The sequence below is a fragment of the Theropithecus gelada genome, chromosome 13 (genome assembly GCF_003255815.1).
Source record: "Theropithecus gelada isolate Dixy chromosome 13, Tgel_1.0, whole genome shotgun sequence".
Taxonomy (NCBI): Eukaryota; Metazoa; Chordata; class Mammalia; order Primates; family Cercopithecidae; genus Theropithecus; species Theropithecus gelada.
Window position 1 is genome coordinate 46,139,014 of NC_037681.1, and position 27,775 is coordinate 46,166,788.

Below are 27,775 nucleotides of genomic sequence, written 5' to 3' on the forward strand. Positions count from 1 at the left end.
ATGAAAATGTGGAAGAGTCGTCAGTGTCTCCATTCTCTCTCTTCTCTGATCTATACCTTAATTTTCCTAAGAAACTTTGTGAGGCTGGGCGCGGTGGCCCACATCTGTAATCCCAGCACTTTGGGAGGCTGAGGCAAGCAGATCACAAGGTCAGGAGTTCGAGATTAGCTTGGCCAACACGGCAAAACTTCGTCTCTACTAAAAATATAAAAATTAGCCAGGCGTGGTGGCGGGTGCCTATAATCCCAGCACTCAGGAGGCTGAGGCAGGAGAATTGCTCGAACCCATGATGGCGAGGTTGCAGTGAGCTGAGATCGTGCCACTGCACTCCAGCCTGGGCAACAAGAGCAAGACTCCGTCTCAAAAAAAAAAAAAGAAAAAGAAAAAGAAACTTTGTGCATACCAATATCCGGTAAATAATAAGACTATCACTAAAGGTTAACCGTATGATCCAAATTTCTTTCCCTCCACAAATCCCCTCTCCCAGCCAAACGTATCTTCTTATGGCTTCCTGAGAACACTATACACATTCCCACCTTCTTGCCTTTATGTATGTTTTCTTTCAATAATACATCCTGCCTTCCCTAGTGCTTAAACTCTCTAGAGAAGAATAGTATCTTAGGACTTTTATAGCTAATACTTAGTAATCCAGGCAAAGTTAACTTAGTATCCCTTCTCTAATGCTGTCGTAACATGATAAATATAAACACATGCGATTTATGAAGTCATGTGCTAAGTATCTACTTATTTTTCTTTCTTTTTTTCTTTTTCTTTTTTTTTTTTTTTGAGACGGAGTCTCGCTCTGTCGCCCAGGCTGGAGTGCAGTGGCCGGATCTCAGCTCACTGCAAGCTCCGCCTCCCGGGTTTACGCCATTCTCCTTTCTCAGCCTCCCGAGTAGCTGGGACTACAGGCGCCCGCCACCTCGCCCGGCTAGTTTTTTGTATTTTTTAGTAGAGACGGGGTTTCACCGTGTTAGCCAGGATGGTCTCGATCTCCTGACCTCGTGATCCGCCCGTCTCGGCCTCCCAAAGTGCTGGGATTACAGGCTTGAGCCACCATCCCTCTAGATATGCTGAGACAACTTTAAGGGTGGGGTCGACACCTCATTCAAATTTGTTTCCCAAATACCTGGCAAATAATACAGACTGGAGAAGGCATGAGTGTAACAAGTAGTTTCTTTGCTTGTTTATTCATTCATTTTTTGAGAGAGGGTCTTGCTCTGTCACCTAGGCTGGAATGCAGTGGTCCCATTATAGCACACTGTAGCCTTGAACTCCTGGGATCAAGCAATCCTCCTGCCTCAGTCTACCAAGTAGCTGGGACTACAGGCACACACCACCACACTCAGGTAATTTTACTTTTTATTTTTCGTAGAGACAGGAGTCTCACTATGTTGCCCAGGCTGGTCTCAAACTCCTGGGCTCAAGTGATCCTCCCATCTTGGCCTCCCAAAGTGCTGGGATTATAGGTGTGAGCCACCATAGCCTACCTAACAAGTAGTTTAAACAGAGATATTACTTTGGTTGTTACAAATAAACTAATGCCTTAAACAACACTTTTTAGGATTATAACTTTATCCTCCAATGTGGACTGCTCAACAGATTAAAACAATTCTTAACAACACATTTTTTTGTCTAATTAGAAACAAAAATGCTTGCTTCTATATAAACATATAGAAATAAAAGATTAACAAATTCTGATCAAAAGATCAAGTTACTATTATTTGATTTAAAAACAAAAAACAAAAACCAAAAATCATTACATAAAAGAAACCCAAAGAGTAATCTAGTAGATAATTTTTTTTTTCCTTGAGACAGCATCTCACTTTGTCACCAGGCTAGAGTGCAGTGGCATGAACTTGGCTCACTGCAGCCTCCAAGGCCTCCTGGGTTCAAGTGATTCTCTTGCCTCAGCCTCCCGAGTAGCTGGGAATACAGGCGTGCGCCACCATATCCGGCTAATTTTTGTATTTTTAGTAGAGATGGGGTTTCACCATGTTGACCAGGCTGGTCTTGAACTCAGGTGATCCGCCCTCCTCAGCCTCCCAAAGTACTGGGATTACAGGAGTTAGCCACTGCACCCAGCTGATAAATTTTTTTTTTAAAGCTTAATATCAAGTATTTTCAGAAAAATATTTAAAACAAATTTTAGGCCGGGTGTGGTGGCTCACACCTGTAATCCCAGCACTTTGGGAAGCTGAGGTGGGTAGATCACTTGAGGCCAGGAGTTTGAGACCAGCCTGCCCAACATGGCGAAATCCCGGCTCAACTGGTGTGGTGGTACGCGCCTGTAGTCCAAGCTACTGGGGAGGCTGTGGCAGGAGAATCGCTTAAACCTGGGAGGCGAGGTTGCAGTGATCAGAGACCATGCCACTGCACTCCAGTCTGGGCAACAGAGCAAGTTTCTGTCTCAAAAAATAAAATAAAATAAATACAACAAAACAAATTTTAGAACTTGAGGCTTATCAGTCAGTTTTACATAGTTCACTGCAGGCTTATCAGTCAGTTTTACATAGTTTACTGCAGTAGTTTCAGGTTGCTGGATATTTACATACTGCTCATTGAGTTTAAGTCAAAAGGTACTACTTTTCACACACATTATTACAGCATTGATAATTTTCCATTTCAACGGATGATTACAATGTCGAACAAGGTCAAAAAGATACAGACTATTAATATTAGATGCATTTGAGTTAAAAGCTTTAGTAAATAATCTCTGACTTAAATTTTTATTTTCTCCCAAAGACATTTAATGGGCCCCTATGAAGTATTAGGGAGGTATCAGAAACTGAAGGTTTGATAACAAAATTGAAACTTAAGAACTATACATAGTTGAAGACTTGATTGCTGAAGGACTGATAACAATCGAAGTTTCCAAAATGATTTTGTCCTTTAGAAACAGTTATGTTTCTCTTGAGGGAGTTTTTATTCTAACAGGTTTTTCTTTAGAGGTAATAGATCCTTTTTAGTTCTAAGTCCTTTCCTCCAACACCAAGTGCATTCTACTCCAAACTAGGCAGGCAGTGTTTCCTGATTATATTGAGTCCCCTGGCCTAAATGGGAAAGGCCACACCTGAACACTTTCCTTGCTTCTAACTATCCAAAGCCCTAACAGTGTAGCCATCTTTAACACAACACAGAGCTAAAACCTCCAAGTCAGCCACCACTAATACCCCCAGAGGAAAAGAGAACATCTCCTAAAGGTCTCTCTCCATCTAAGTCAACTTGCCAAAAAAAGTTTTGCCTCCAGTACACTTTTAAAAGGAGACATAATCATACCCATTCAGTAACTTAACACACATATAAATGTTAGAAGGTAGGTAGGTTTATGGTATTTTAAATAACTCCAGACACGATATATATCAAATTCCTGATTTAAAGTAGTTCTGAACAAGCAGTAAAATTAACATTAGTTCACACTAGAGGAAACAGTGATTCCTTATGGAGAAAAGGTATACTTCATGTAATTAATTTCATTAAGACACTTTTAAAAGCAGACCAAAGTCTAACAAAACTTTTTCTATCAGAAGATAAAAATAATAGTCCTACAGTTGCTTCATAATGCAATATTTTGTTTTGGGGAAAAAGCAGAGACTTCACTTAGCTATGATCATAAAAAAGCAATATAAGTAGTTGATTCTAGTTATTCATTTTTCTGAAGTTATTATTCCACCTTACCTTGATTTGGAATTCCATAAAACTCTTCTCTGAACATAGTGTTTCCTGTCTGAAAACTAGGAACCAAAACTACTAACTTTTAAGTTCTTCCACTTTACATAGAAATCAATAAACTAGTTTTAATATTGGACTGAATTTCAAAGTTCTATTCTCTGTTCCTATTTGGCTGAAAGGTATACATATATCAAGAAAGTTTCTATCGATTTTCAACTAGAAGTATCAGTTTTGCTGTCAGAGCTCTTTATTTTTGTACATAAAAGGAAGTGGGTTTTGATACTATCTCAGTGTTCTTCCTGTCTTACAATGCATTTGAAATGAAGTGATGTCAGATTGAGAGTAAAGGCCCTAAATAAGAAAAAGTAATAGGCACAATTAGTTTGCTTTACCTTTATTGAAACTAAGATTTAGAACTGTTTTGCTGCGTGCTCACTGCTGGCTACATGTCTGTCACTTTAATTTGCACTGGACTATAAAAACATCCATAAATACATAATATATACCTACAAATTATACGGTATCTATACCACATGTATGACCCATGAACAGATATATAGTCTATGAGAGACTAAATCATTTTTCATTATTGGTAGCTTGGCATTCATTTGTTGAGAATATCAGAGCTGCTTAAACATTAATCACATGTGACATCATGTGCACCTCTCACCCCACCTTCCAGATACCACATAACGCCCATTTTCCTCTAGGCTTCATTATAGACTACCTGCAACCAGAAAAGAGCTTTATAGAGCATCTCATCTTATTGTAAACTGAGGACAAAAAAACCAATATTATGATAATTTCTAGAAAAGGAATAAAAGAAAAGCAGCTCAAAAACAATTGGACCCAACATTCAATTTGGTATTACCTTACTGTTCATGTCTTCTATTATTATGCAGAGTGTGGAGCAAGGTTATGCTCTTCATATCTACCTATTCGGCTACTGACAATAGGGTTCTATGGTTATTTCTCGGATCTTCCTACATCTTAATACATTGACCTCAAACTCTGAGAGACAGTCATTAATAACCATTAGTTCTGAGCAAAAGAAACACAGATACAACAGCCACTATTCAAAGAGCAGCATATGTGGCTCTTGAAAAGCAAGCGCCCCAAGTATATTCCCATTTTATAAGACTTTCTTTAATATTGACTTCCCTGTCCCAATCCCATCCAGAAAACATGAATCTTGCTAATTGCTTCCCTTACCTGATGACCTGGCTCGGTTCCTAATCTTAGATCTACAATTCCAAACTTAAAAGGAAAAGCATAAAATGGGGAGTATCAACACTTGTGAAAAGAAGAGAAAAAATTAAAATTAAAAAAAAATAAAATGAGGGGAATCAGGGGATAGACAGAGACAGCCCTTTCTACTTTCGGCTACACTTTTTCAAAAATAGGTGCTTAGTGGACCCCAAGGAAAGGAGGGCCCTAGGCTACACCTCCTTTCACTACTGCCAGGGATTACTTTAAAACCACACATCAACAATACTAGTCAGAAGCACCCTCTTTGTCTTGCTTTCACTCCATTTATTCCTAACAATTGAGGTCTGGGTAGCTCTCTAAGTGGTTATCAACTTAAAGGTAAGATTCTCTGATTACAAAGTTCTCTAAAATTATGTACGTAGTAGCTACAGCAGAGAGAACAGATGAGGCCATCAATTATCTCAATTCTCTCCAGAAGTAGCAAAAACATTACCAGACGGATGGCAGTGAATCAGAACTATTTTTCTCATATAGGCATAGTAACCATTCTGAAGGGACTTAAATGAATGAGTCTAGTATTCCAACATAACCTGAGCTTCTAGTTCCAAAGACAACTCACCTATCATCACTCAAATCTAAAAGGATATTCAAGCTAGAAAAAATCTCGAATGCCTGTTTTGTTCTGGAACATAACTATGTCAGTCCTTGTAAAGGAATCATCATGAGTTGGTTTAAAATTTGCCTTGCCATTTACAGCCAATACAAATATTGGGATAAAAAAGGTTTGCCCTCTTTAAATAGACTCTGACAAGACGCTACAGAATAATTAGCAGTATTAGGTAATAGTTCATATCCTTGACTGGAAAATCCATTCCAGGGAAGCTGCAGCAACAGACATTATTCCTTAAAGAAAGATTTTTGGGTGAGCTACGAAGTAGACACCAAATGGAGTAAGAGCAAAGACCAGCAGACTAAATTCAGTGTTTGTTAGTAGAAATGAAAAGCATTCTTTTCCTAAGGAGGGTTGTTAGAGTATTAAGTGCTCAAAGTTTAGGCAAGTAAAATAAAAGCATCCTAAAAAGGCTATGAATGACTTAAGACCTTAAGAACAAATCCAGGTAAAACCTAGAATGTTGTCTGGTGTGGTAGCCACTATCCTCATGTGGCTATTTAAAGTTAAAATAAAATCAAAATTAAATTCCTAACAAGAATTCCACATGTAAACAAGAAAGGAAATCCAGATACAGGTCTCATACCCTTCACAAAAAATTAACTCAAAATGGATCCCAGTCCTAAAGAAAAATGAAAATTTCTAAAACTCCTAGAACATAACATAACAGAAGAAAATCTAGGGGTTTTATGACTTTCAGATACAAGACCACAGACACAGCTCACAAAACAAAAAAATTGATACACTAGACTTCATTAAAAATTTCTGATCTGTGAAAGAAAATGCCAAGAAAATAAAAAGACAAGACAGGCCAGGGGCGGTGGGCTGGCCGGGCGTGGTGGCTCACACCTGTAATCCCAGCACTTTGGGAGGCCAAGGCGGGTGGATCACGAGGTCAGGAGTTCAAGACCAGCCTAGCCAAAATGATGAAACCCCGTCTATACTAAAAATACAAAAATGAGCTGATGTGGTGGCAGGTGCCTATAATCCCAGCTATTCGGGAGGCTGAGGCAGGAGAATCCTTTGGACCTGGGAGACGGAGGTTGCAGTGAGCCGAGATCGCGCCACTGCACTCCAGCCTGGGCGACAGTGTGAGACTATGTCTCAAAAAAAAAAAAAAAAAAAAAAGACAAGACACAGAAAATATTTGCAAAAGACATATGATAAAGGATTGTTACTCAAAATATACAAAGAACTCTTAAAGCTCAACAGTAACAAAACACACAACCTGATTTTAAAATAAGCCAAAGCCCTGATGAGACATCTCATCGAGGAAGATATGTAGATGGCAAACAAGCAAATGAAAAGGTGCTCCACAACACATGTCATCAGGGAAATGCAAATTTAAACAACGAGATACTATTACACACCTATCAGAAAGGCCAAAATCCACGACAATAACCACACTAAACGCTGATGAGGACATGAAGCAACAGGAAATCTCATCCACTGCTGGTGCAAATGCAAAATGGTACAGTCACTTTGGTAGATGGTTTGGAAGTTTCTATAAAACTAAACATACTCTTAAACATATGATCCAGCAATCACACTCCTTGGTATTTACCCAAAGGTGCTAAAAACTTACGCACATACAAAATCTGCACATAGATGTTTAAAGCAGCTTTATTCATAATTGCCAAAACTTGGAAGCAACCAAGATATCCTTCAGTAGATGAATGGATAAACAAACTGTGGCACACCCAGACAATGGAAAGTGGAAAGAAATGACCCATTGCAAATGAATACCAGAACAGAAAACCAAATACTGCATGTTCTCACTTATAAGTGGGAGCTAAATGATGAGAATACATGACACATAGAAGGGAACAACACACACTGGGGCCTTTCAGAGGATGGTGTGGGAGAGGATGGAGAGGAAGAAGAGAATCAAGAAAAATAACTAGTGGGTACGAGGCTTAATTCTTGGGTGATGAAATCGTCTGCACAACAAACACCCATGGTACAAATTTACCTAGGTTACAAACCTGCACTTGTACCCCTGAACTTAAAAGTTCAAACAAAAAAGAAATAAATAACTTATCGAGCCATGAAGACAAAGGAACCTTAAATGCATATTACTAAAGGAAAGCCAATCTGAAAAGGTTCCAACTATACGACATTTTGGGAAAGGTGAAACTATGGAAACAGTAAAAAGTCACTGGTTATCAGGCCAGGCACAGTAGCTTAAGCCTGTAATCCCAGCATTATGGGAAGCTGAGGTGGGTAGATCACCTGAGGTCAGGAGTACGAGACCAGCCTGACCAACATGGTGAAACCCCATCTCTACTAAAAATACAAAATTAGCTGGGCATGGTGGCAGGCTCCTGTAATCCCAGCTACTTAGGAGGCTGAGACAGGATAATCGCTTGAACCCAGGAGGCAGAGGCTGCAATGAGTTGAGATCATGCCATTGTACTCCAGCCAGGGCCACAAAAGTAGAATTCTGTCTCAAAAAAAAAGTCAGTGGTTGTCAGGGGTTAGGAGGCAGGAAGAGATGAAGAGCTAGAGCACAGATTTTAGGGCAATGAAACTATTCTGTTTGATACTATAATGGTGAATACACATCGCTATACATTTGTTCAAAGCCATAGGACGTACTCTCCCAAGAGTAAATTCTAATGTAAACTATGGACTCTGGGTGATGATATGCCAATGTAGGTTCATCAACTGTAACAAATATAGCACTCTGGTGGAGAATGTGGCTAGTGGGGAAGGCTGTGCATGTGGTGGGGGAGGGGTACATGGGAAATCACTGTACCTTCCTCTCAATTTTGTTGTGAACCTCAAACAGCTCTAAAAAAGAAAGCATTTTTATTCAACTCCTTGGTCATAATAACCATATTTCAAGTGTTCAATAGGCCCATGTAGCTAGTGGCTACTGTGTTGTGCTGGACAGTAAAGATATAAACATCTCCATCATTGCAGAAAACTCTCCTTGACAGGACTGTTATAGAGGGTAAGGGAAAGTAACGGACTGACCTGGGGTCTGGGAAAAGAGGAACTACTAACAAGGGCATTTGTCCTACAGCATTTAGTACTTTATTGAAGGATCAGGTGGATTTACCTTTCCTTTTCCACCTGCTTTTTTTTCCCTCCTTGTTGCTGCCACCATCACTGCTGCTGCTGCTGTTCTCAGAACTCTGGGAATCTGACTGACCATCACTGCTTTCTTCTGAACCTTCTGATAGCTCTTTGACCCCATCCGGCACATCTTTCTGAAAATGTAGGCGTCCAATTAGGATTAATCATTAGCATTTCAGCAAATAGATATTAAACTTCTGATATGCAATGTTGCAACTCAATTGCATTAATTTTTGTTACTATAGGATTCAGTAGCAGAATCAGTATTGTTCAGTAGCAACAATATTTTCTGAATTCCTGTCATCTCTTTGAGGCAAATAAGCTAATGTTTCCAACTACATCCAAAGATAAAAATCATATAAAACATTCATATGCAGGCACAACACAGGCTTAAATTAGACAAAAATTGGGTAGATATGAGTTCAGGTAAATGATTAAATACGCTAGATTTTAAAAACTACACAATAATTTTATTGGCTGGACGTGGTGGTTCACGCCTGTAATGCTAACATTTTGGGTGGCTAAGGCAGGAAGGATGTTTGAGACCAGGAGTTCAAGACCAGCCTGGGCAACATGGTGAAACCCCATCTCTACAAAAAAAAATACAAAAATTAGGCAGGTATAGTGGCATGCACCTGTGGTCCCAGCTACTTGGGAGGCTGAGTTGGGAGGATCACCTGAACCCAGGGAGTTTGAGGCTGCAGTGAGCTGTGATCCCACTACTGCACTCCAACATGGGTGACACAGTGAGATCCTGTCTCAAAAAACTAAATAAAATAACTTCATTAAATATATGTATGTCCATGTGTATATGTAAGTACCATTAAGTACTCTGAATTCAATTACAGAATAAGAGTCTAGACATAAGGAACAGTGCATTATTTGAATCTAATTGGTTCCTGAATACTGGTTAGTAAGTAGCAAGAATTAAATAAAAAAGAAATCTTTTTTTTTTTAATGAAGGTCCTTCCTGACAGAAAAAAAGAAATCATTTAACAAATCATATGAAACTCTTTGGTTTCTGCACCTAGAAAGAATGCTAATCAGAAAGGATAACTATGTCAGCTTAGTATGTGAGAGATATAACAAGATAGTTCCAAGACCAAAGACTAGAAAACAAGATTACCTGGCTTTACCCTCTCCTAATTGTACAGCCTCGGTTAAAATCTTAACCTTTCATGCTTCAGTTTCCCCATCTACAAGGTGGGGATAATAGTACCTGCCTTAAAAGTTCATTCTTCAATTAGCTCAAGTTAAATGAGCTAATAAATGTAAAATGCTTAGAATCGTGCCCAACATAAGAGGTCAAAAAATATTAGGTCCTATGTGTTTACATAATATATAAAAATACACATGTATGGCTAAACACACTAGTGAGTGTTTGTGGTTTTTTGTTTTTTATTTTGGGAGATAGGGTCTCACCCTGTCACCCAGGCTGTAGTGCAGTAGTGCGATCACAGTTCACTGTAGCCTCGACCTCCTAGGCTCAAGCAATCTTCCCACCTCAGCCTCTGGAGTAGCTGGGACTACAGGTGTGTGCCACCATACCCAGCTAATTTTTTAAATTATTTATAAATCCGGGGTCCTACTATGTTCCCCAGGCTGGTCCTGGGCTTGAACTCCTGAGCTTAAGCAATACTCTTGCCTTAGCCTCCCAAAGTGCTGGGATTATGGGCATGCGCCACTGCACCTAGCCTGTGAATGTTATTTCTAAGCTATAAAACTATCAGTGGTTCTTTTTTCCTCCAATAATTTATTTTCCCACATTGTTTTAATAATCAGATAAAAAATAATTCTGACAGACAAAAAATGTGACCCTCCTACACAAAACTGACACCCATATGACATTATAGCCAAGACTATAAATTTTGATCTAGTTAAGTAGCTATTTTTCATTTATGTTCTAGTGCCATTTCTCTCTGAGCTGTCTCTTATGTTATACACACTTTCTTAATATACACACCCCATATTTTTCTATTCTTTCCTTCAAAATGCAGGACAGCTTTTATAGAGTTAGTTGTCAGCCAGACATCTTGACTTGTAGGTTCAACAAGTATCTGAAATATAAATATAATTATCTTCTTTTCTTAAAATTTGTGATCCGTACAGGATCAATTGCTCATGCCCCAAATTCTAGAATCATTTCAGCCCCTTTTACCCACTCCAAATGCTACATATTTTATTTATTCCTCTAATATCCCTTGTCTCCATCTCTTTTACTAGTCTCTTAATTCAGGCTCTGAGTATTTCTTCCAAACAACCATAATCACCTTTCTGACAAATCTTCCTGCTTCACTCTTAAATCTATCCTACTAGTTATCCTCTTAAACTTGGATTTGATTATGCTTTTCTCCTGAAAAACTTGTGACATCTACCACCCCATAACCCATACACAAACTGCTCAGTCAGGTTTTCAAAGGCCTCCAGTGTTTGATCTCTACATAACGTTTACCACACTGGAATCTTTACCACTTAAGCCCACGCAAAGATTATGGTCTAATCACTCCAATTTACTCTACTTTCAAGTCCACTCTGAATCTTTCCAACTGTGCCCTTGCTTAAGCTATTCCCATGTCCTGGAAGGCCCTTATTACTTATCTGACAAAGTCCAGCTCAAATCTGAAAAGTTAACAACAACAAAAAACTTCCACATTCCTTTATTCAAAATTAATTCTTATTTCTATATTATCACATTATTTTTAAAAACACAGAACATTTTGAGAGTATGTAATTATTTTAGGAACTATAATGTGAACTTCAAGAGATCAGGGGCCACAGCTTATCCCTCTTTACAGCCTCTATAGTGTCCAGCACAGAGGTAATATTGTGATATAGTCTGAAATATATATTTGGTTCCTGACTACACTTCCTGGCCTATATATTTGGTTCCTGACTACAGTTCCTGGCCTAGAGCTCTTTTTAGCTGTTACAATTTCCTAAGCAATAGTCTACTAGTAGAATCTTCTGCTCTTATATTTGGTCTTGACCCCAGCTTCTGACACAGAGCTCCTAAGACCTCTGCAATTTCCTGAGTAAAAGGAGCATCTGACACAGCTCCTATGTCCCTTGGAATTTCCTGGGTGATAGAAGCATCTTTTCTTCCTCTTGGTGAGCTACTGCATAGTCTCAGGATGGGGGTTGGTTTCCAGGGTAACCAACTGTGTGACTAGAGGGTTGGAACTTTCACTCACTCCCCAATCTCAGGGAGGGAGGAGGCTGAAGGTGGAGCTGATCACCAGTGGCCAATAATTTAATCAGTCATGTGTACTGAAGCTTTCATAAAAACCCAAAGGATTGGGTTCTGAGAGTTTTGAGATTTAGCTGATCACGGCCAGGTACGGTGGCTCATGCCTGCAATCCCAGCACTTTGGGAGGCCAAGACAGGCAGATCACCTGAGGTCAGGAGTTCGAGATCAGCCTGGCCAGCATGGCAAAACCCTGTCTCTACTAAAAATACAAAAAATTAGCTAGGCGAGGTAGCAGGCAACTATAATCCCAGCTACTCTGGAGGCTGAGGCAGGAGAATTGCTTGAACCCAGGAGACAGAGCTTGCAGCGGGCTGAGATTGCACCACTGCAATCTAGCCTGGGCAACAGAGCAAGACTCCATCTCAAAATGAATGAATGAATGTATGAATGATTTAGCTGATCACATGGAGGTTCCCGGAGGGTGGTAAGCCCGGGGAGGGCACACAAGCTCTGTGTACCTTCCTACAAACCTCACACTAAGTATCTTATCCATCTGGCCATTCATCTGTATCTTTTGTAATATCCTTATAATAAATGGGTAAATGTAAGTAAAGCACTTTCCTGAGTTCAGTGGGTAATTCTAGCAAACTAATCAAACCCAAGGAGAGAACCTCAATTATATAACCAAACAGTCAGAAGTACTGGTCACAACCTGGGATTTGCAACAGTTGGCATTTGAAGGGGATGGGAGGGTACCGAGCCCTCAACCTGTAGAATCTGACACTGTTTCCAGACAGATAGATAGATAGCATCAGAATGGAGTTGAATTAGAGCAGTGGTCCCCAACCTTTCTGCATCAGGGACTGGAGTTGTGGAAGACAATTTTTTTTCACAGAAGGGTTAGGGAGTGGGGGTGAGGGATGGTTTCAGATGAAACTGTTCCACCTCAGATCATCAGGCATTAGATTCTCATACAGAGCGCACAACCTAGCTCCCTCACACGTGCAGTTCACAATAGGGTTTGCACTCCTATGAGAATCTAATGCCGCCACTGATCTGACAGGAGAGAGAACTCAGGCAGTCATGCTTGCTTGCCCACCAATCACCTCCAGCTGTGCAGCTGGGTTTCTAATGGGCCACAGACTGGAACTCTAATTGTTAAAGGACATTCAGCTGATGTCTGCTGGAGAATTGCTTGGTATGTGAGGAGAAACATCCACACATCTGGTGTTAGAAGTATTGTACTTAATGGTGTATGAGAATAGGGAAAACACTTTAGTATTTTTTTTCCCCAATCTCTACAATAGAATAGGAATTTAATAAATTTTTTAAACAGTATGGAAGGTCTAGAACAGCTAAAACCAAAAAGAAATACAGAAAGTTCCATGTGAGAATAAAGCCCTGTAACCCTACAAAGTTCAAAAGAGTATATAAAAAGGAGGCATGTAGGTAGGTAGGTAAATAAGTTAGAGCTTTCTAATGTTAGGCTCCACACAACCATTGGACATAGTGATGACTACAGCTCAAAGCTAAAAAGGTAACACATATATACATGGACACAGTCTCTGTCTACCAAACATTCATTCCCCTTCAGCTGATAAATTTCCTTTGGGGAAAACTCACTCTCCTCAATTCATCCGGCTTGAGCAAGCTTAATCTCAACCACATCTACAACTGGCCAATCACAAGACTACATACTTTTGACAAGCGTGATAATTCAGCTATACTCATGTGGGCGAAGCCAAACCAATTAAGCCAAATCAGAATAAAGTCAGAGGCTCCTGCTTTAGTTCTTATCTCTTTTCAGATTTATAGCTTGCAGAGTGCAGGTTGGGGGTGAAGTTATATATGATGAGGAGAGACTGACTGAGAATGAAGCCAAAAGAAAGTGGAGACACCAAACCCTGATGATGTCAACTGAGCTTCTGGATCCAGCCTGGGTTTCCTTAGAATTTTCAGTTACATAAACTAACAAATTGTCTTACTCAAACTCATTTGAGTTCATTTTACAGTTTGTAAGTGAAAAGTTATTGGTAAGTAAAGGTCCCTTCTCAGTGCAGGAATTTGAAATTAGCAAGCCTGAAGGCTGGGCACAGTGGCTCACGGCTGTAATCCCAGCACTTTGGGAGGCCGAGGTGGGTGGATCACCTGAGGTCAGGAGTTTGAGACCAACCTGACCAATATGGTGAAACCCCATCTCTACTGAAAATACAAAAATTAGCTGGGCGTGGTGGTGGGCACCTGTAATCCCAGCTTCTGGAGAGGCTGAGACAGGAGAATCACTTGAACCCAGGAGGCAGAGGTTGTAGTGAACTGAGACTGCGCCACTGCACTCCAGCATGGGCAACAGAGCGAGACTGTCAAAAAAAAAAAGAAAGAAATTAGCAAGCTTGTTATGTTAGAAAGAATATGGGCTTGGGAATTCAGTCAGATCTGGGTTCCTATACTGGTTCTGATACAATATGGGCAACACTGGGCAAGAAAATCCAAAGTCTGAACTTTGACTTTCCCCATTATAAAAAAAGGAATAATAACCACAACTGTGAATTGTGGTAGAGAATGAACTGAGAATGTAATGTGAAGCATCTAGGCAGAATGCTCCAAAGAAACAATTATTATACAAATGTTGTGGGGGCTCTCCATTATACAAAAGGAATATTTATCATCTTTACTAGAATTTCAGGTATATAATAATCTATAGAAAAATATACATGTACTATTTTCCTAATTGTAATCATATTTCTTTTTCCTGTCTTTTTGTACTTATCTAACAAAACAAACAGCAATAAAAAATTATTAAATGGTATTCACCCCAACTGTGAATTGTGGTAGAGAATGAACTGAGAATGTAATGTGAAGCATCTAGGCAGAATGCTCCAAAGAAACAATTATTATACAAATGTTGTGGGACCCCTTAAAAGGTCACTAGAAGTCATTTTATTTATTTATTTATTTAATTTTATTTAATTTTATTTTTTGAGACAAAGTCTCACTCTATTGCCCAGGCTGGAGTGCAGTGGCGTGATCTTGGCTCACTGCAACCTCCGCCTCCTGGGTTCAAGCAATTCTCTTGCCTCAGCCTCCCGAGTAGCTGGGACTACAGGCACACGCCGCTACGCCCTGGCTAATTTTTTATATTTTAGTAGAGATGGGGTTCACTGTGTTGCCCAGGCTGGTCACAAACTCCTGAGCTCAGGCAATCTGCCCACCTCGGCCTCCCAAAGTGTTGGGATCACAGGCATGAGCCACCACGCCTGGCCGGAAATCATTTTAATTTCATTCTTTCAAGATAAGATTATCATCAATAATAAAAAATAAAGTTACTTCTCTGATCTACCTATAGTTATAGTTTTTAAAAAATGTACTGGGTGCAGGTTTCAAAATATTACTTCTTTCTGAAAATAAGCTCTTCGATAACAGAATTCTGTCCCTATGAGTCAAATATTTATATGTGGTCACTTCCTGTTTTTTCTTTTTAAATGACTCCCCAACAAAATATTTACCTTCAAAGTATATACTCCCATTCTACCTGGAACCTTATAGAAGATGCCCTCTTCACCTCTGGAGTTTGTGTGAAGCATTGCATTCAGGCATGCAAGAGGAGAAGTCCCACTGCAAAACAAAGAGGAGATGTGATGAGGGAGGCAACAATTAACTTCTGTCTCTGAATATCCTATGTAACACTTACTCAAGATAAAATTAATTAGTCAATACTCCTTTGACTTAAACATGTCTTATAAACTATAAAAAGTTTACCAATATAGAAAGGGGCTGCCATGGAGAAAATGGATGTAAAAATCATTCCCATGTATCTACAAAATAGTAACTCCTTAATGCTGATCCAGTATCTAACATTTAAGTCAAGAAAAATACAGAAGTATTACAAACATATTTTGTAAACATTCTATTTAGCACAAGCTTTACAAATGTCCAGTGGTAAAATGAGAGAAAAGAACACACACAAACACACACAGATTCAAACAAACAGTATTAATTCCCTTGCATACTGCTGCACCAGATTGAATCTTAGTTGTGAAACTAACACATTGCCATTGTCTCTTGTATTAAAACCTATCATGAGATCACTCAAAAAGGTATTAAGTACGCTTCTGAATATTTATTTTATATGTAGCAACTTGGTTAAATGTTTATTAATTCTATGTATCATCTTTACTAGAATTTCAGGTATATAATAATCTATAGAAAAATATACATGTATTATTTTCTTAATTGTAATCATATTTCATTTTCCTGTCTTTTTGTACTTATCTAACAAAACAAACAGCAATAAAAAATTATTAAATGGGTATTCATTTGTCCCTCTGCCTCTTTTTTTTTTTTTTTTTTGAGACAGGGTCTCACTCTGTTACCCAGGATGGAGGACAGTGGCATGAACGTGGCTCACTGCAGCCTCAACCTCTTGGGCACAAGCATCCTCCCACTCTGGCTTCCCAAAGTAAGTGGATTACAGGCGTGAGGCACCATGCCTGGCCTGTGCCTTTCTTAAGAGAACAGCACCCATATTTCACCACTGAGCCCAACGTTGGGTTTTTGTTTAAAATAATTAGTCACATATTAAGAAAGAGGAAAGAGAACTATAAATTAGATGCATGCTTTTTGACATACACCAAATGGAATCATATGCATTAAAGAGTTAGTATAGGCCAGGCGCAATGGCTCACGCCTGTAATCCCAACACTCTGGGAGGCTAAGGCGGGCGGACCACCTGAGGCCAGGAGTTCGAGACCAGCGTGGCCAACATGGCGAAACCCCATCTCTACTAAAAATACAAAAATTAGCCAGGGGTGGTGGTGCGTGTCTATAATCCCGACTACTTAGGAGGCTGAGGCAGGAGAATCACTTAAACCTGGGAGGCAGAGGTTGCAGTGAGGCAAGATCGCAACACCGCACTCCAGCTTGGGTGACAGGAGACTTGGGTCTCAAAAAAAAAAAAAAAAAGAGTTCAGTATAAAATATCAAATTATAAATTGACTAGCATAAAATTAAATAAAATGTTTATCTCTGATAATCAACCTTTAGTTTTTATATAACAGGAACTACAAAAAGACCAAGAAGTTGGCCCAGACAGCCTGGAGGACAGAGTGAGACTCCATCTAAAAAAAAAAAAAACCAAAACAGTTGGATAATATTTAAATAAGAGTTTCGGAATAAGAGCAGTATTAAAATATAGAACACAAAAGTACAGTAATAGGAAAAATATTGTTAAAAATCAAGTATTAGCATAAGACTAAGAGCTGTAGTATTAGGTTGGTGCAAAACCACAATTAATTTTGCACCAATCAAATATTTTAAAATAGTGCTATAATACTAAAAGATAATGTTTCTACATCTAAGGAAAATAACAAAATCATTAGACAAAATATTATACTTCACATAAGAAAAAAATTAGGTAGCAAGCAAACACAGAGAAAGTTCATATGGAAGCAATGAAATGGAAACAGTGGTCTAGAGTCTCTGGAGATGTGTGGCATCCTTAAATGGTTTTTAAAAATTTCTCATAATACCTGAGGTTTAAGGCAGTTTACCTTCCATTTCCAGCTCTTTTCCCTCTCAGTTATCTGTTGATGCTACTCAATAACCAAAAATAAGCCTACTAGAAGAGGCTGTTGGATTCTTAGTCTATCTAAAGAGTTTGCTGGGGAGAGCTGGGACATGAGTCCACTGTCTTTTGGTACTGTGAAAGTGTCCAGGATCGAAAACTACAGAGAAGGTTTTCATCCCCCCAAAACATTGGTGAACAATAACAAAGGAAAGAAAAGCCTTTTGTAGAAGAAACTGTTGAGCATTTCCAAGCTGATTTCCATAGTCAACGTTTATCTAACTTGGATTTCCATGTTAAAAATATATATAATGTAATTCCAATCAGGATCCCAAAGTTTGTATCAAATAAATATATAAAAATTGCCAAGAAATTTCTAGGAAAAAAAAATAATGGGAGACTTACTTAAAATATATTAACATGTACTCTTAGCAACTATTATTGAAGCAGTATGTTTCTGAGAAAAAAATCATCAAATGAATACCCTCATAGACTGTTGGTGGAAGAAAAGAGAAAATGCAGAAACAGATCATAATTTAAAAGGTACCATTTATGTTTACTAGAAAAAACATGAGGTCATGCCATAGTCCCCTGTAGTATGACTACCTGGCATCTGTTCCCTCTTCTTTAGAGATGGTACCTAAAAATTTCCTGTGAAACAAAACTTTTCTCACTTTCAGTCATGTGGTTGAGAGGGACTTAATCCCATGCCCATCCCAAGGGTAAATCCAAACTGGTTTAAATTAATCAGCTTTTACACACACACACACACACACACACACACACACACACACCCCCACTCTCCACCTCAAAGAACAGATAAGATACATGACTTAGGGCCAAAAATCTACGGAGCTATTTACTTGGGTATGTGGGGGGAAAAAAACCAAACTTGTTCTCCAGGGAATCTTCAGAAAGGGATCCTTTCTCTTCCCTTGTGTGGTATTAGGAAGCAAGGCCTAAAACATTCACAGTCATTGCGTGAGCACAAAGGAAAAATCTGGAATTAGAATGGAACAACACACAAGACAGACTGAGGAGTGACACAGTACGAATCATAAGGAGAAATCCAACACCAAAAAGGGCAGAACTGAGAAAAGTCAGGAAGCAAATTTGTTTTTGTTTTTGAGACAGAGTCTCGCTCTATCCCCCAGGCTGGAGTGCAATGGTGCAATCTCGGCTCACTGCAACCTTCGTTTCCGGGGTTCAAGAGATTCTCACGCTCAGCCTCCCATGTAGCTGGGATTACAGGTGCCTGCCACCACACGCTGGTAATTTTTGTATTTTTAGTAGACATGGGGTTTCACCATGTTGGCCAGGCTGGTCTCGAACTCCTGACCTCAGGTGATCTGCCCACCTCAGGTGATCTGCCTACCTCAGCCTCCCAGAGTGTTGGAATTACAGGTGTGAGCCACCACGCCTGGACAAAATTTCTAAAGTAGTATTACTTTTGCCTGTATCAAGCCTTTTTTGTTTTGTGTTTTGGAGGGACCGGTTCTTTATTTCAAAAAGACACTTGTGCCAATATCTGGTATCAAAAGAGTTGCACTACTGATTTGTCTTTCTCTCAACTGGCCCCAAAGAGACCACATCAAAAGAGTGTATATTTTAAGCCAAAAAGCTGCAGGATGTACACCTAACAGACCTCATTGAAACCTTACCAGAAAATGGGGATTGGGTAGGGAAAGAAACTTTAAAAGATCAGCAAACTGCCAGCCCACACACTGTACAGGCTGTCACAGCCAGACAGGGTGGCCACGGTGCCACAAACACAAAGAAGCAAAGCTTCAAAATAATAAAAAACTTTAAAAGTTTTGTACATAACCTATTCAAGTTTTCTCCGATACAAACCACACTGAGACAGAACTTTTAGAGAGAGCAGCTTCAAACCCAGAAAAGGATAATGAGATGAGTTTCATAAGGCTAAATCAGTGGCAAAACATCATCTTTCAAGAAGGGAGGATAGCAATTAAGTGGTCACCTCAACATAAGGGGCACATGATCCATTCTGCAGTAGAGATGGGACAAAAATTTAGTTTCAGAGGTCTTACCAATTTAATTTTCACTTCTAATGAAAAAAAAAAAAAAAATAAGGTTGTCCAAAGATATCTTAAAGCTGAAAACCTGAAACGCACATTTTTGTTTTGTTTTTGTTGTTGTTTGGCTAACTCCTCCTGGAATCACCTTTCTGGTTTGGCTGGTACTTTTTATAGAGCAATGAGGTTTCCCATAGTGGATTCTTTCTCTGGGCTCTGCTTGGCTCTCAGTAAGGCAGGACTATACCTTTTCCTTTTCTCTATGGAAAGGGCAATATGCATCAAGCTGAAAAATCACTTTCCAAAAGTGAGAAAGGAATAAATTGCTGCTTCGGAGCTGTGGAATTATTTGGAATGTTTTACAAATGGTTGCCACAAAACAACAAAAAAGGTATTACAAAATGTGAACATCACAACATGCTTTTAAAGGCATTATGCATTGTGCTCACATTCCCTTAAATGTTGTTCCCAAAGGTGTGCAGTCTCTAGCCCAGCTGGAATCTCTGGGAAGAGGCAGAGACAGTTTAGCGAAAAAGACACAGGGGAGGTGGGGGCAGCAAAAGGAGAAAGCAGCCTTCCAGTTGAAGATCAGCCCTCAGTTAAAGGTCAGCTTCAGGCAGGCTGGCCTCAGGTGGAATCAGGGTCAGAGGGAGGAGCAGCAGCAGGGTGGGACTGGGGTGCTCTACATCTCATTCAGGTCAAGCAGAGTCTGGTCCAGCATCCTTTGTGTACAGAGTGCTCCTCTTTGGTGCCTTTTCAGTTTATCTTCCAAGTCATCAGTTGTCTTTTCCAGCTTGGCTACCGAACTCTCAGCAAACTCAGCACAGGTCTCTGCCTCCTTGAGTTTATCAGTAAGAATCTTGATCTCTTTCACATATTTGTCTTTTTGAGAGTACTCTTCTTCAGCAGCACTCAGACACTTGAGGTTCTGGTCCATCAGTCTGATCTGTTCATCCATCTCTCGGCAATGGGACTCTACCAACTCAGCTCATTCCTCTGTGCATTCCAAGTCTCCTTCAATGATCACCAACTTACGAGCCACCTCATCATACTTCCTACCTGCCTATTCTGCAATATGCTTAGCTTCTTTGAGTTGGATTTCCTGGAGTTCCATCTTTTAAGGTTCAGTTTTCAATAACCTTCATATCTCTCTCACTCTCATCAGTAGCTTTTTCTGCTTCTTCCAGCTTTTGCAGGGCAGTGGCCACGCGCTCCTAAGCACAGTCCAGCTCCTCTTCAACCAGCTGGATCCTATGGTTCAAGGAGGCCTCAGCCTGTTCCCGGGCCCACCTTTCTCCCTCAATTTCTCGCTGGAAGCGCTCGGCTCTCTCCTCTGCATCATCTGCCTGCTGCTGCAGAACCTGGATCTTGTGCTTCACCGCCTCAATAGTGGTGATCCCAGCCATGGTGCCCACCCAGCTACTGCTCACACTCTGGATCCTGCCTCCTCTGCTCAGCGTTGCAGCTGCTTCTCACCATTGTATCAAGTCTTGCCTTGAGCCAGTACTACCTTTGGAATTTTGTTGAGATTTAAGTCACAAAAAGCTGAAAAAGTCCTAAATAAAACAGTTTAATAAAGTGCTAGAGTATCTCATACATCTGGGGGGGGAGGAGTGCACACAGTATATACAACAAAAACATATTCCAAATGAATTAAAAGCCAAAGGCAAAATATAAAAGACTAAAAGAAAACAGTATAATCCTCTAGGCACGGAGGCTCATGCCTATAATCCAAGCACTTTGGGAGGCTGAGGCAGGTGGATCACTTGAGCCCAGGAATTCAAGACCAGCCTGAGCAACCCGTCTCTACAAAAAAAAAAAAAAAAAATCAGCTGTGCATTGTGGCACACGCCTATAGTACCAGCTACTTTGGAGGCTGAGGCGGGAAGATCACCTAAGCCCAGGAAGTTGAGGTTGCAGTGAGCCATGATCACACCACTGTACTCTAGCCTGGGCAACAGAGTGAGACCATGGCTTTAAAAACACACACACACACACACACACACACACACACACACACACACCCCAAAACAGTATAACTTAGAAGACAGAGAAAGATTTCCACCAAAGAGAAAAACCCAAAAACCACAAAACAAAGAAATATATTGACTGTATAAAAATAAAAATTTCTACACAGGAAAAAAATAAAAGCGACAAAACTACAGAACATATATGAAGCTAGAATAATTAACTGCAAAACATATGGCGGACAAAAGATTAATAGTCCTAAGAAGATATTCTTTCAGGAAAACAAACAGCTCATTAGAAAAAAATGGAAAAAGGATGTGAAAAAATGATTCATAAACCATAAATGTAAATTACCAATAAAATGTATAATAAGAAGCTCAAACTTAATAGTGGTTATAAAAAGGCAAATTAAATCAAGATCCCATTGGTCAGATGGAAAGAAATAAAATGATTCAAGCCATAGTTAACAGTTTTATACCAATTGTCAATTTCCTGGTTTGATATAATATGTATTTATATTTATTTTATATTTATTTATATATTTTTTGAGATAGAGTCTCACTCTGTCACCAAGGCTGGAGTACAGTGGTACGATCTTGGCTCACTGTAACCTCCGCCTCCCAGGTTCAAGCGATTCTCCTGCCTCAGCCTCTTGAGTAGCTGGGATTAGAGGCACACACCACTACATCCAGCTAATTTTTGAATTTTTAGTAGATGGGGTTTCACCATGTTGGCTAGGCTAATCTTGAACTCCTCCTGACCTCAGATGATCCAGCCACCTCAGCCTCCCAAAGTGCTAGGATTACAGGTGTCAGCCACCGTGCCCGGCCTGGTATTGTACTATATTTACATAAGGTATTACCATTAAAGGAAACTGGGTGAAGTGTACATGGGACCCTATGTACTATTTTTGCAATTTTCTGTGAGTCTATAATTATCTCAAAAAAAAAGAAAAAAGAAAAAAAAAAAGGCTGGGCGCAGTGGCTCACGCCTGCAATCCCATAACTTTGGGAGGTCGAGGCAGGTGGATCACCTGAAGGTCAGGAGTTCAAGACCAGCCTGGCCAACATGGTGAAACCCCATTTCTACTACAAATATAAAAAATTAGTTGGGTATGGTGGCGGGCGCCTGTAATCCCAGCTACTCGGGAGGCTGAGGCAGAAGAATTATTTGAAACTGGGAGGTGGAAGTTGCAGTGAGCCGAGACCGCATCATTGCACTCCAGCCTAGGCAACAAGAGTGAAAGTCTGCAAACAACAACAACAGTAACAAAAAATGGACTGATAAAATCCATTGCTGACAAGGTTATGGGCACATAAGCACTCTTATAGACTGTTGGGAGGACAGAAAACTGCCGCCTTTTCCCACATTACTCAATTCTGCCTTAGGAAAGTAATATGGAAACATCCATTAAAACTAAAAATATTTGGGACCACTGATACAACAATCCCACTTGAATCTGTCCTACGAAACCAAGGCCAAAAGACTTAGGGACAAATGAGAAAGGATTTACTCCATCACTGAAAGCATCAAAGCACTGAAAAATGACCTCAAACTCCATTAAGAGAACGTTGACCATGATAATAAAGTAACCAACAGGATAGAAATCAACAACAGCCATGTTGGCAGCTAAAGGAGTGCTATGTTCCAGGAAGCATTTTGGTTAGTCCTCACAACAATCTATGAGGTGAGTAAAATTATTACACCATTTTTACAAATGAAGAAACTATAGGTTTTCCATAAGCTGTTCAAGATCATATTATCAGTAAATGGTGAAGCCAAGATTCCAGTAACAAGAAGGAAAAGAGAAACAGAACTAGAAAGAGATTACTTAATTTTTATTTTTATTTTTATTTTTTTGAGACAGAGTCTTGCCCTGTTGCCCAGGCTAGAGTGCTGTGGCCGGATCTCAGCTCACTGCAACCTCCGCCTCCCGGGTTCACGCCATTCTCCTGCCTCAGCCTCCCCAGTAGCTGGGACTACAGGCGCCTGCCACCTCGCCCAGCTAGTTTTTTTTTTTGTATTTTTTTAGTAGAGACGGGGTTTCACTGTGTTAGCCAGGATGGTCTCAATCTCCTGACCTCGTGATCCGCCCGTCTCGGCCTCCCAAAGTGCTGGGATTACAGGCTTGAGCCACCGCGCCCGGCAAGAGATTACTTTAAAAAGGAACATATAACCAAGAAAAAAAAATTTTCAATAACCTACCTGGTAAATTAATGGTATTCTGTTCCACTATTAAGTATCTACTCTGTTTAGGGCAGTAAACTAGGATCGGTGGATCCACAGAGGGAAGCTTTCTTAGCTCAGAATCTAATAGAGAAGATAGGCAAGGGAGCAAACAGCCACACCACACTGTGACCAGGGCTATTAATATAAACACAGGTCCACAGTCCCTGATCTAAAACACTAAGGCCAAATGTTTCAGACATAAGAATTTTTTGGATTTTAAAAAGGTAACATGATATGTCATAAATGATATGACACTGCCATGGAGATTAGGGACAGCATCCCATAACCAAACACAATGAAACATATGAATACTCACACTAAGTGGGATAAACAAAGATTATATACAGTCTCATGTCAGTTCAAGAGAACTGTTGTTGTCAAGTGAGTCTGGTGCTAAATGTATGAGGAAACTTAGTTTTTCAACCATTGCGGATACTGTAATTATGGATGAGAGACTGCAAAAGTGTGTACATAAAGTGCTTTAAGTCAGAGAGAAAAAAAATCAATCTAGTCTAGGCTTAGTACTTAGAAAAATAACAACAACAAATAACAACAAAACAGTCATTAAAGTGAAACCTATAAAATGAAAGTAAATGTCACACACATCTGGTGAAAAGATGTGGTAAGAATAACTACAAACTGTCATAATATTTTCCTTGGCAAATCTGGATATAATTTTCTTTGAAGGAAACAAAGTTTTGAAAAACCTACAAGACATATAGGACACAGTACCATTTAAAACAAAATTTAGACATGATCTCAGGAAAACACAAAAAGTCAAAGAATCAAAAAAAAAAAAAAAAAAAAAAACAACAAACAAAAAGTCAAAGAATCCTGGCAGTTTATTTTTACGAATAATAAAGCAATTAGCAGAGAAGCAAAATAGGACACACTATCCATGATGGCTGGAATATATTTTCATGGGGAGGTAGAGCTCCAGAATTCTATAATTAAATAAATATGACTGAATGACCTGAAGAAATAAGACATAGTACTGAGCTCAATAGCAACTTAAAAGTTCAAGTAAATTCAATAGGGTAAGTACTAACACCTGAAGCAGCTATAGTAAGACCCACCTTAAAGATTATGTAACTATCACACAACAAGTCTGCTTCTAATTTTTCCTCTCCATGCTCAAGAAATCGGGGTTGAAGAGGTAGGGGTTCTTTCAAGGAAAAGAACTGTGCTATAATTTTATGCAGTAAGCACTTAAGCAAACATACTAATATGTTTTGTACATAAGGCCCAAAGAACTAAAGTGACTTTGATCATAATGCCAATGGCCCTTTTTAGTTCTCTCTGTAATAAAAGCTAGCAGTAGCTAGTAGGGCTAAGAGAGCAGAAGTCAATAATTACACTGCTTAGATGAAGCAAATATAGCAATTAATGAAAGCAGTCATCACTGCATGGTAAAAGAGCCGGATTTAATGATTCATACCAATCTGAATACAGACCTGACCGTAGCCTGCGCAAGTCATTTTAAACACCTTTAATTTACTCATCTGCAAAATAGAAGTAATACTGCCTACTGTGTAACTCGATTGTGCAGATCACAGATCATGTACATGTATATGTATGTGTCACAGAGTCAAGATTCAGTAACTACAGCAGTTACTTTACAAACTTACTATCCTGTCCTAGTTAGGCAGTGTTCCACTGTTCTCTATCTCAAGTGATAGTAATCTCACCCTTTCACACAACTGTTCTCCACTCTGAAGCCAGAGTAACCTTTTAAAAATAAATATGATCATACTACCTCCTGTCCAGCTTAAAATTCATCCATGATACCATTATGTTCTTAGGATAAAGTACAAAATTATCAAAATAATCTGACCTTGACCATTCTGCTACACACCCTCTTTGTCAGCCTACTCTACCTTTCTTTTCATTTGGTAATTTAAAATTCTTCTGACTACTTGGCCCGACACTCTGCTTGCAATGATAACCCTCACCTCCTTTTCTCCTAACAACCTCCAATTCAACTTTTCGATTTTAGCCTTAATGTCTCTTGCTAAAAGAAGTCACTTCTATGTTCTATAGAATCCTATACTTCCCTGAAACACATATTTATAACTGCATATACTGCAAGGAAAAAAATCTGACTCAATTGTAAGCCAGCCAGACTCAGTGATGAGTGATTTTAATATCTCTGAAAAGTAGAATCTTCTCTTCTACAACTGAACCCAGAATATCCAGCTCTAAGGCCTGTGAGCAGTCATCTTGCAATTATGATGGATGAGCCTACTGAGAATGGAACAAAATTGAAGGAAGCAGAGCTGAGATACTGATGAAACTGACTGGAGTGCTTGGATCAAGTTTTGCCTGTTTTTTTCACTTGCATTAAATGATGAGTTTCCTTCATTGTTTAAGCCAGTTTACACTGTGTTTCCTGTCATTTACAACCGGAAGTATCTTAACAGATACAAAGCACCTACATAAAAGCAATCAAATTTACAGAGATATGAAAGAGAAACAGAAGAACAATACAGGAGAATATTCACAGGTAAACCACTCTCTTCTGTAAATGAGAAAAGATTACCCTTATGAATCAATAATGTATATCACATGATAATGTAAGAGGCAAGATGCTATCCAAATCTGTACAGACTAACCCCAAGTACTCAGATACTCAGAAATACCTAAATTTTTCCTAAACCTTGGCTGGGTGCAGTGGCTCACACCTGTAATCCCAGCACTTTGAAAGACCAAGGTGGGCGGATCACAACCCAAGAGGCAGAGGTTACAGTGAGCCACTGCACTCCAGCCTGTGCGACAAAGCGAGCCTCCATCTCAAAAAAAAAAAAAAAAAAAAGTTAGTATTTTCCTAAATCTTAAGCGTCAAGGATAAAGAAAGAATCAAACCAAGTTCCACGCATTAAAAGCCAAAGTAGCAGCTTGAATTAGTGTTTCTATTTCATCATTCACACCATCGTGTGACCTTGCAGTACATTAGAGTAAGTGAAATATATTTCCCTGCCACAATGATGTTGGTCTTCGCCACAAGGCTTGATTTGATTAATGAAATAAGAGACGTGACAGAAGCAGAGCTAAAATATGCTTGGTTGGCTGACTCCTGTGATTGCCATGATAGCAAGATTCCAGCAGAAGAAGAGAACAATCCACAGCCTACAACAAAGTCTAGCCAACAATAACTAAGTCCCAGTTAACCTAAAGACATGAGGAAGAAAAAAAGTTCTTGTTATAAGTCACTGAAATTTTAAGATTGTACAGCAAAATATTGACCGATAAAGCAAGCACAGTATAATGAAGGAAACATTTGCTTTCTTAGCAATACTCACTGCCAAAGACAGTAAACAAAATTCGTAAAAGTATGAATGAAAAATTTTATATCTGGCCTAGATGGCATTCAAACAAAGAGGCAATAGAAAACATTCTTGGCTGGGTGTGGTGGCTCACACCTGTAATCCCAACACTTTGGGAGGCCAAGGTTGGCAGATCACCTGAGGTCAGATGTTTGAGGCCAGCATGGCCAACATGGTAAAACCCAGTCTCTACTAAAAACACAAAAATTAGCCAAGCATGGTGGTAGGTGCCTGTAATCCCAGTTACTCGGGAGGCTAAGGCAGGAGAATCGCTTGAACCCAGGAGACGGAGGTTACAGTGAGCCAAGATTGCGCCAGGGCACTCCAGCCTGGGTGACAGAGCAAGACTCTGTGTCAAGCAAAACAAAACAAAACAAAACAAAACAAAACAGAACATTCTTAAGCCTGCAAGAACTGAGGGAAAAAGATCATCCGTAAACGTAAAAATTCTGATGATGAAATCCAGCCAAAAAGAAATGCACCAAAGTAAACAAGAATTGGACAAAATATTTTCTGAAAAAAAAAGTGGAATACATTTGCAATTAGGTAATACATAAGAAATGTAAATGTTGGCCGGGCGCGGTGGCTCAAGCCTGTAATCCCAGCACTTTGGGAGGCCGAGACGGGCGGATCACGAGGTCAGGAGATCGAGACCATCCTGGCTAACATGGTGAAACCCCGTCTCTACTAAAAATACAAAAAACTAGCCGGGCGTGGTGGCGGGCGCCTGTAGTCCCAGCTACTCGGAGGCTGAGGCAGGAGAATGGCCTGAACCTGGGAGGCGGAGCTTGCAGTGAGCCGAGATCGCGCCACTGCACTCCAGCCTGGGTGACACAGCG

General features: G+C 39.7%; 1 protein-coding gene and 1 pseudogene across 2 annotated transcripts in view; both read right to left on the bottom strand.

The window, feature by feature from the left end:
- Positions 1 to 27,775, bottom strand: part of ASXL2 (ASXL transcriptional regulator 2) — a 158,341-nt gene that overhangs the window by 56,420 nt on the left and 74,146 nt on the right. For both annotated transcript variants that reach the window (XM_025354224.1, XM_025354225.1), the window contains 2 exons: positions 15,324 to 15,432; positions 8,616 to 8,766 (listed from right to left, as the gene is read on the bottom strand). In XM_025354224.1, the coding sequence (XP_025210009.1) occupies positions 8,616 to 8,766; positions 15,324 to 15,432 (260 nt within the window). The remainder of the gene's footprint in view (positions 1 to 8,615; positions 8,767 to 15,323; positions 15,433 to 27,775) is intronic.
- On the bottom strand, positions 20,099 to 20,822 carry LOC112604791 (annotated as a pseudogene).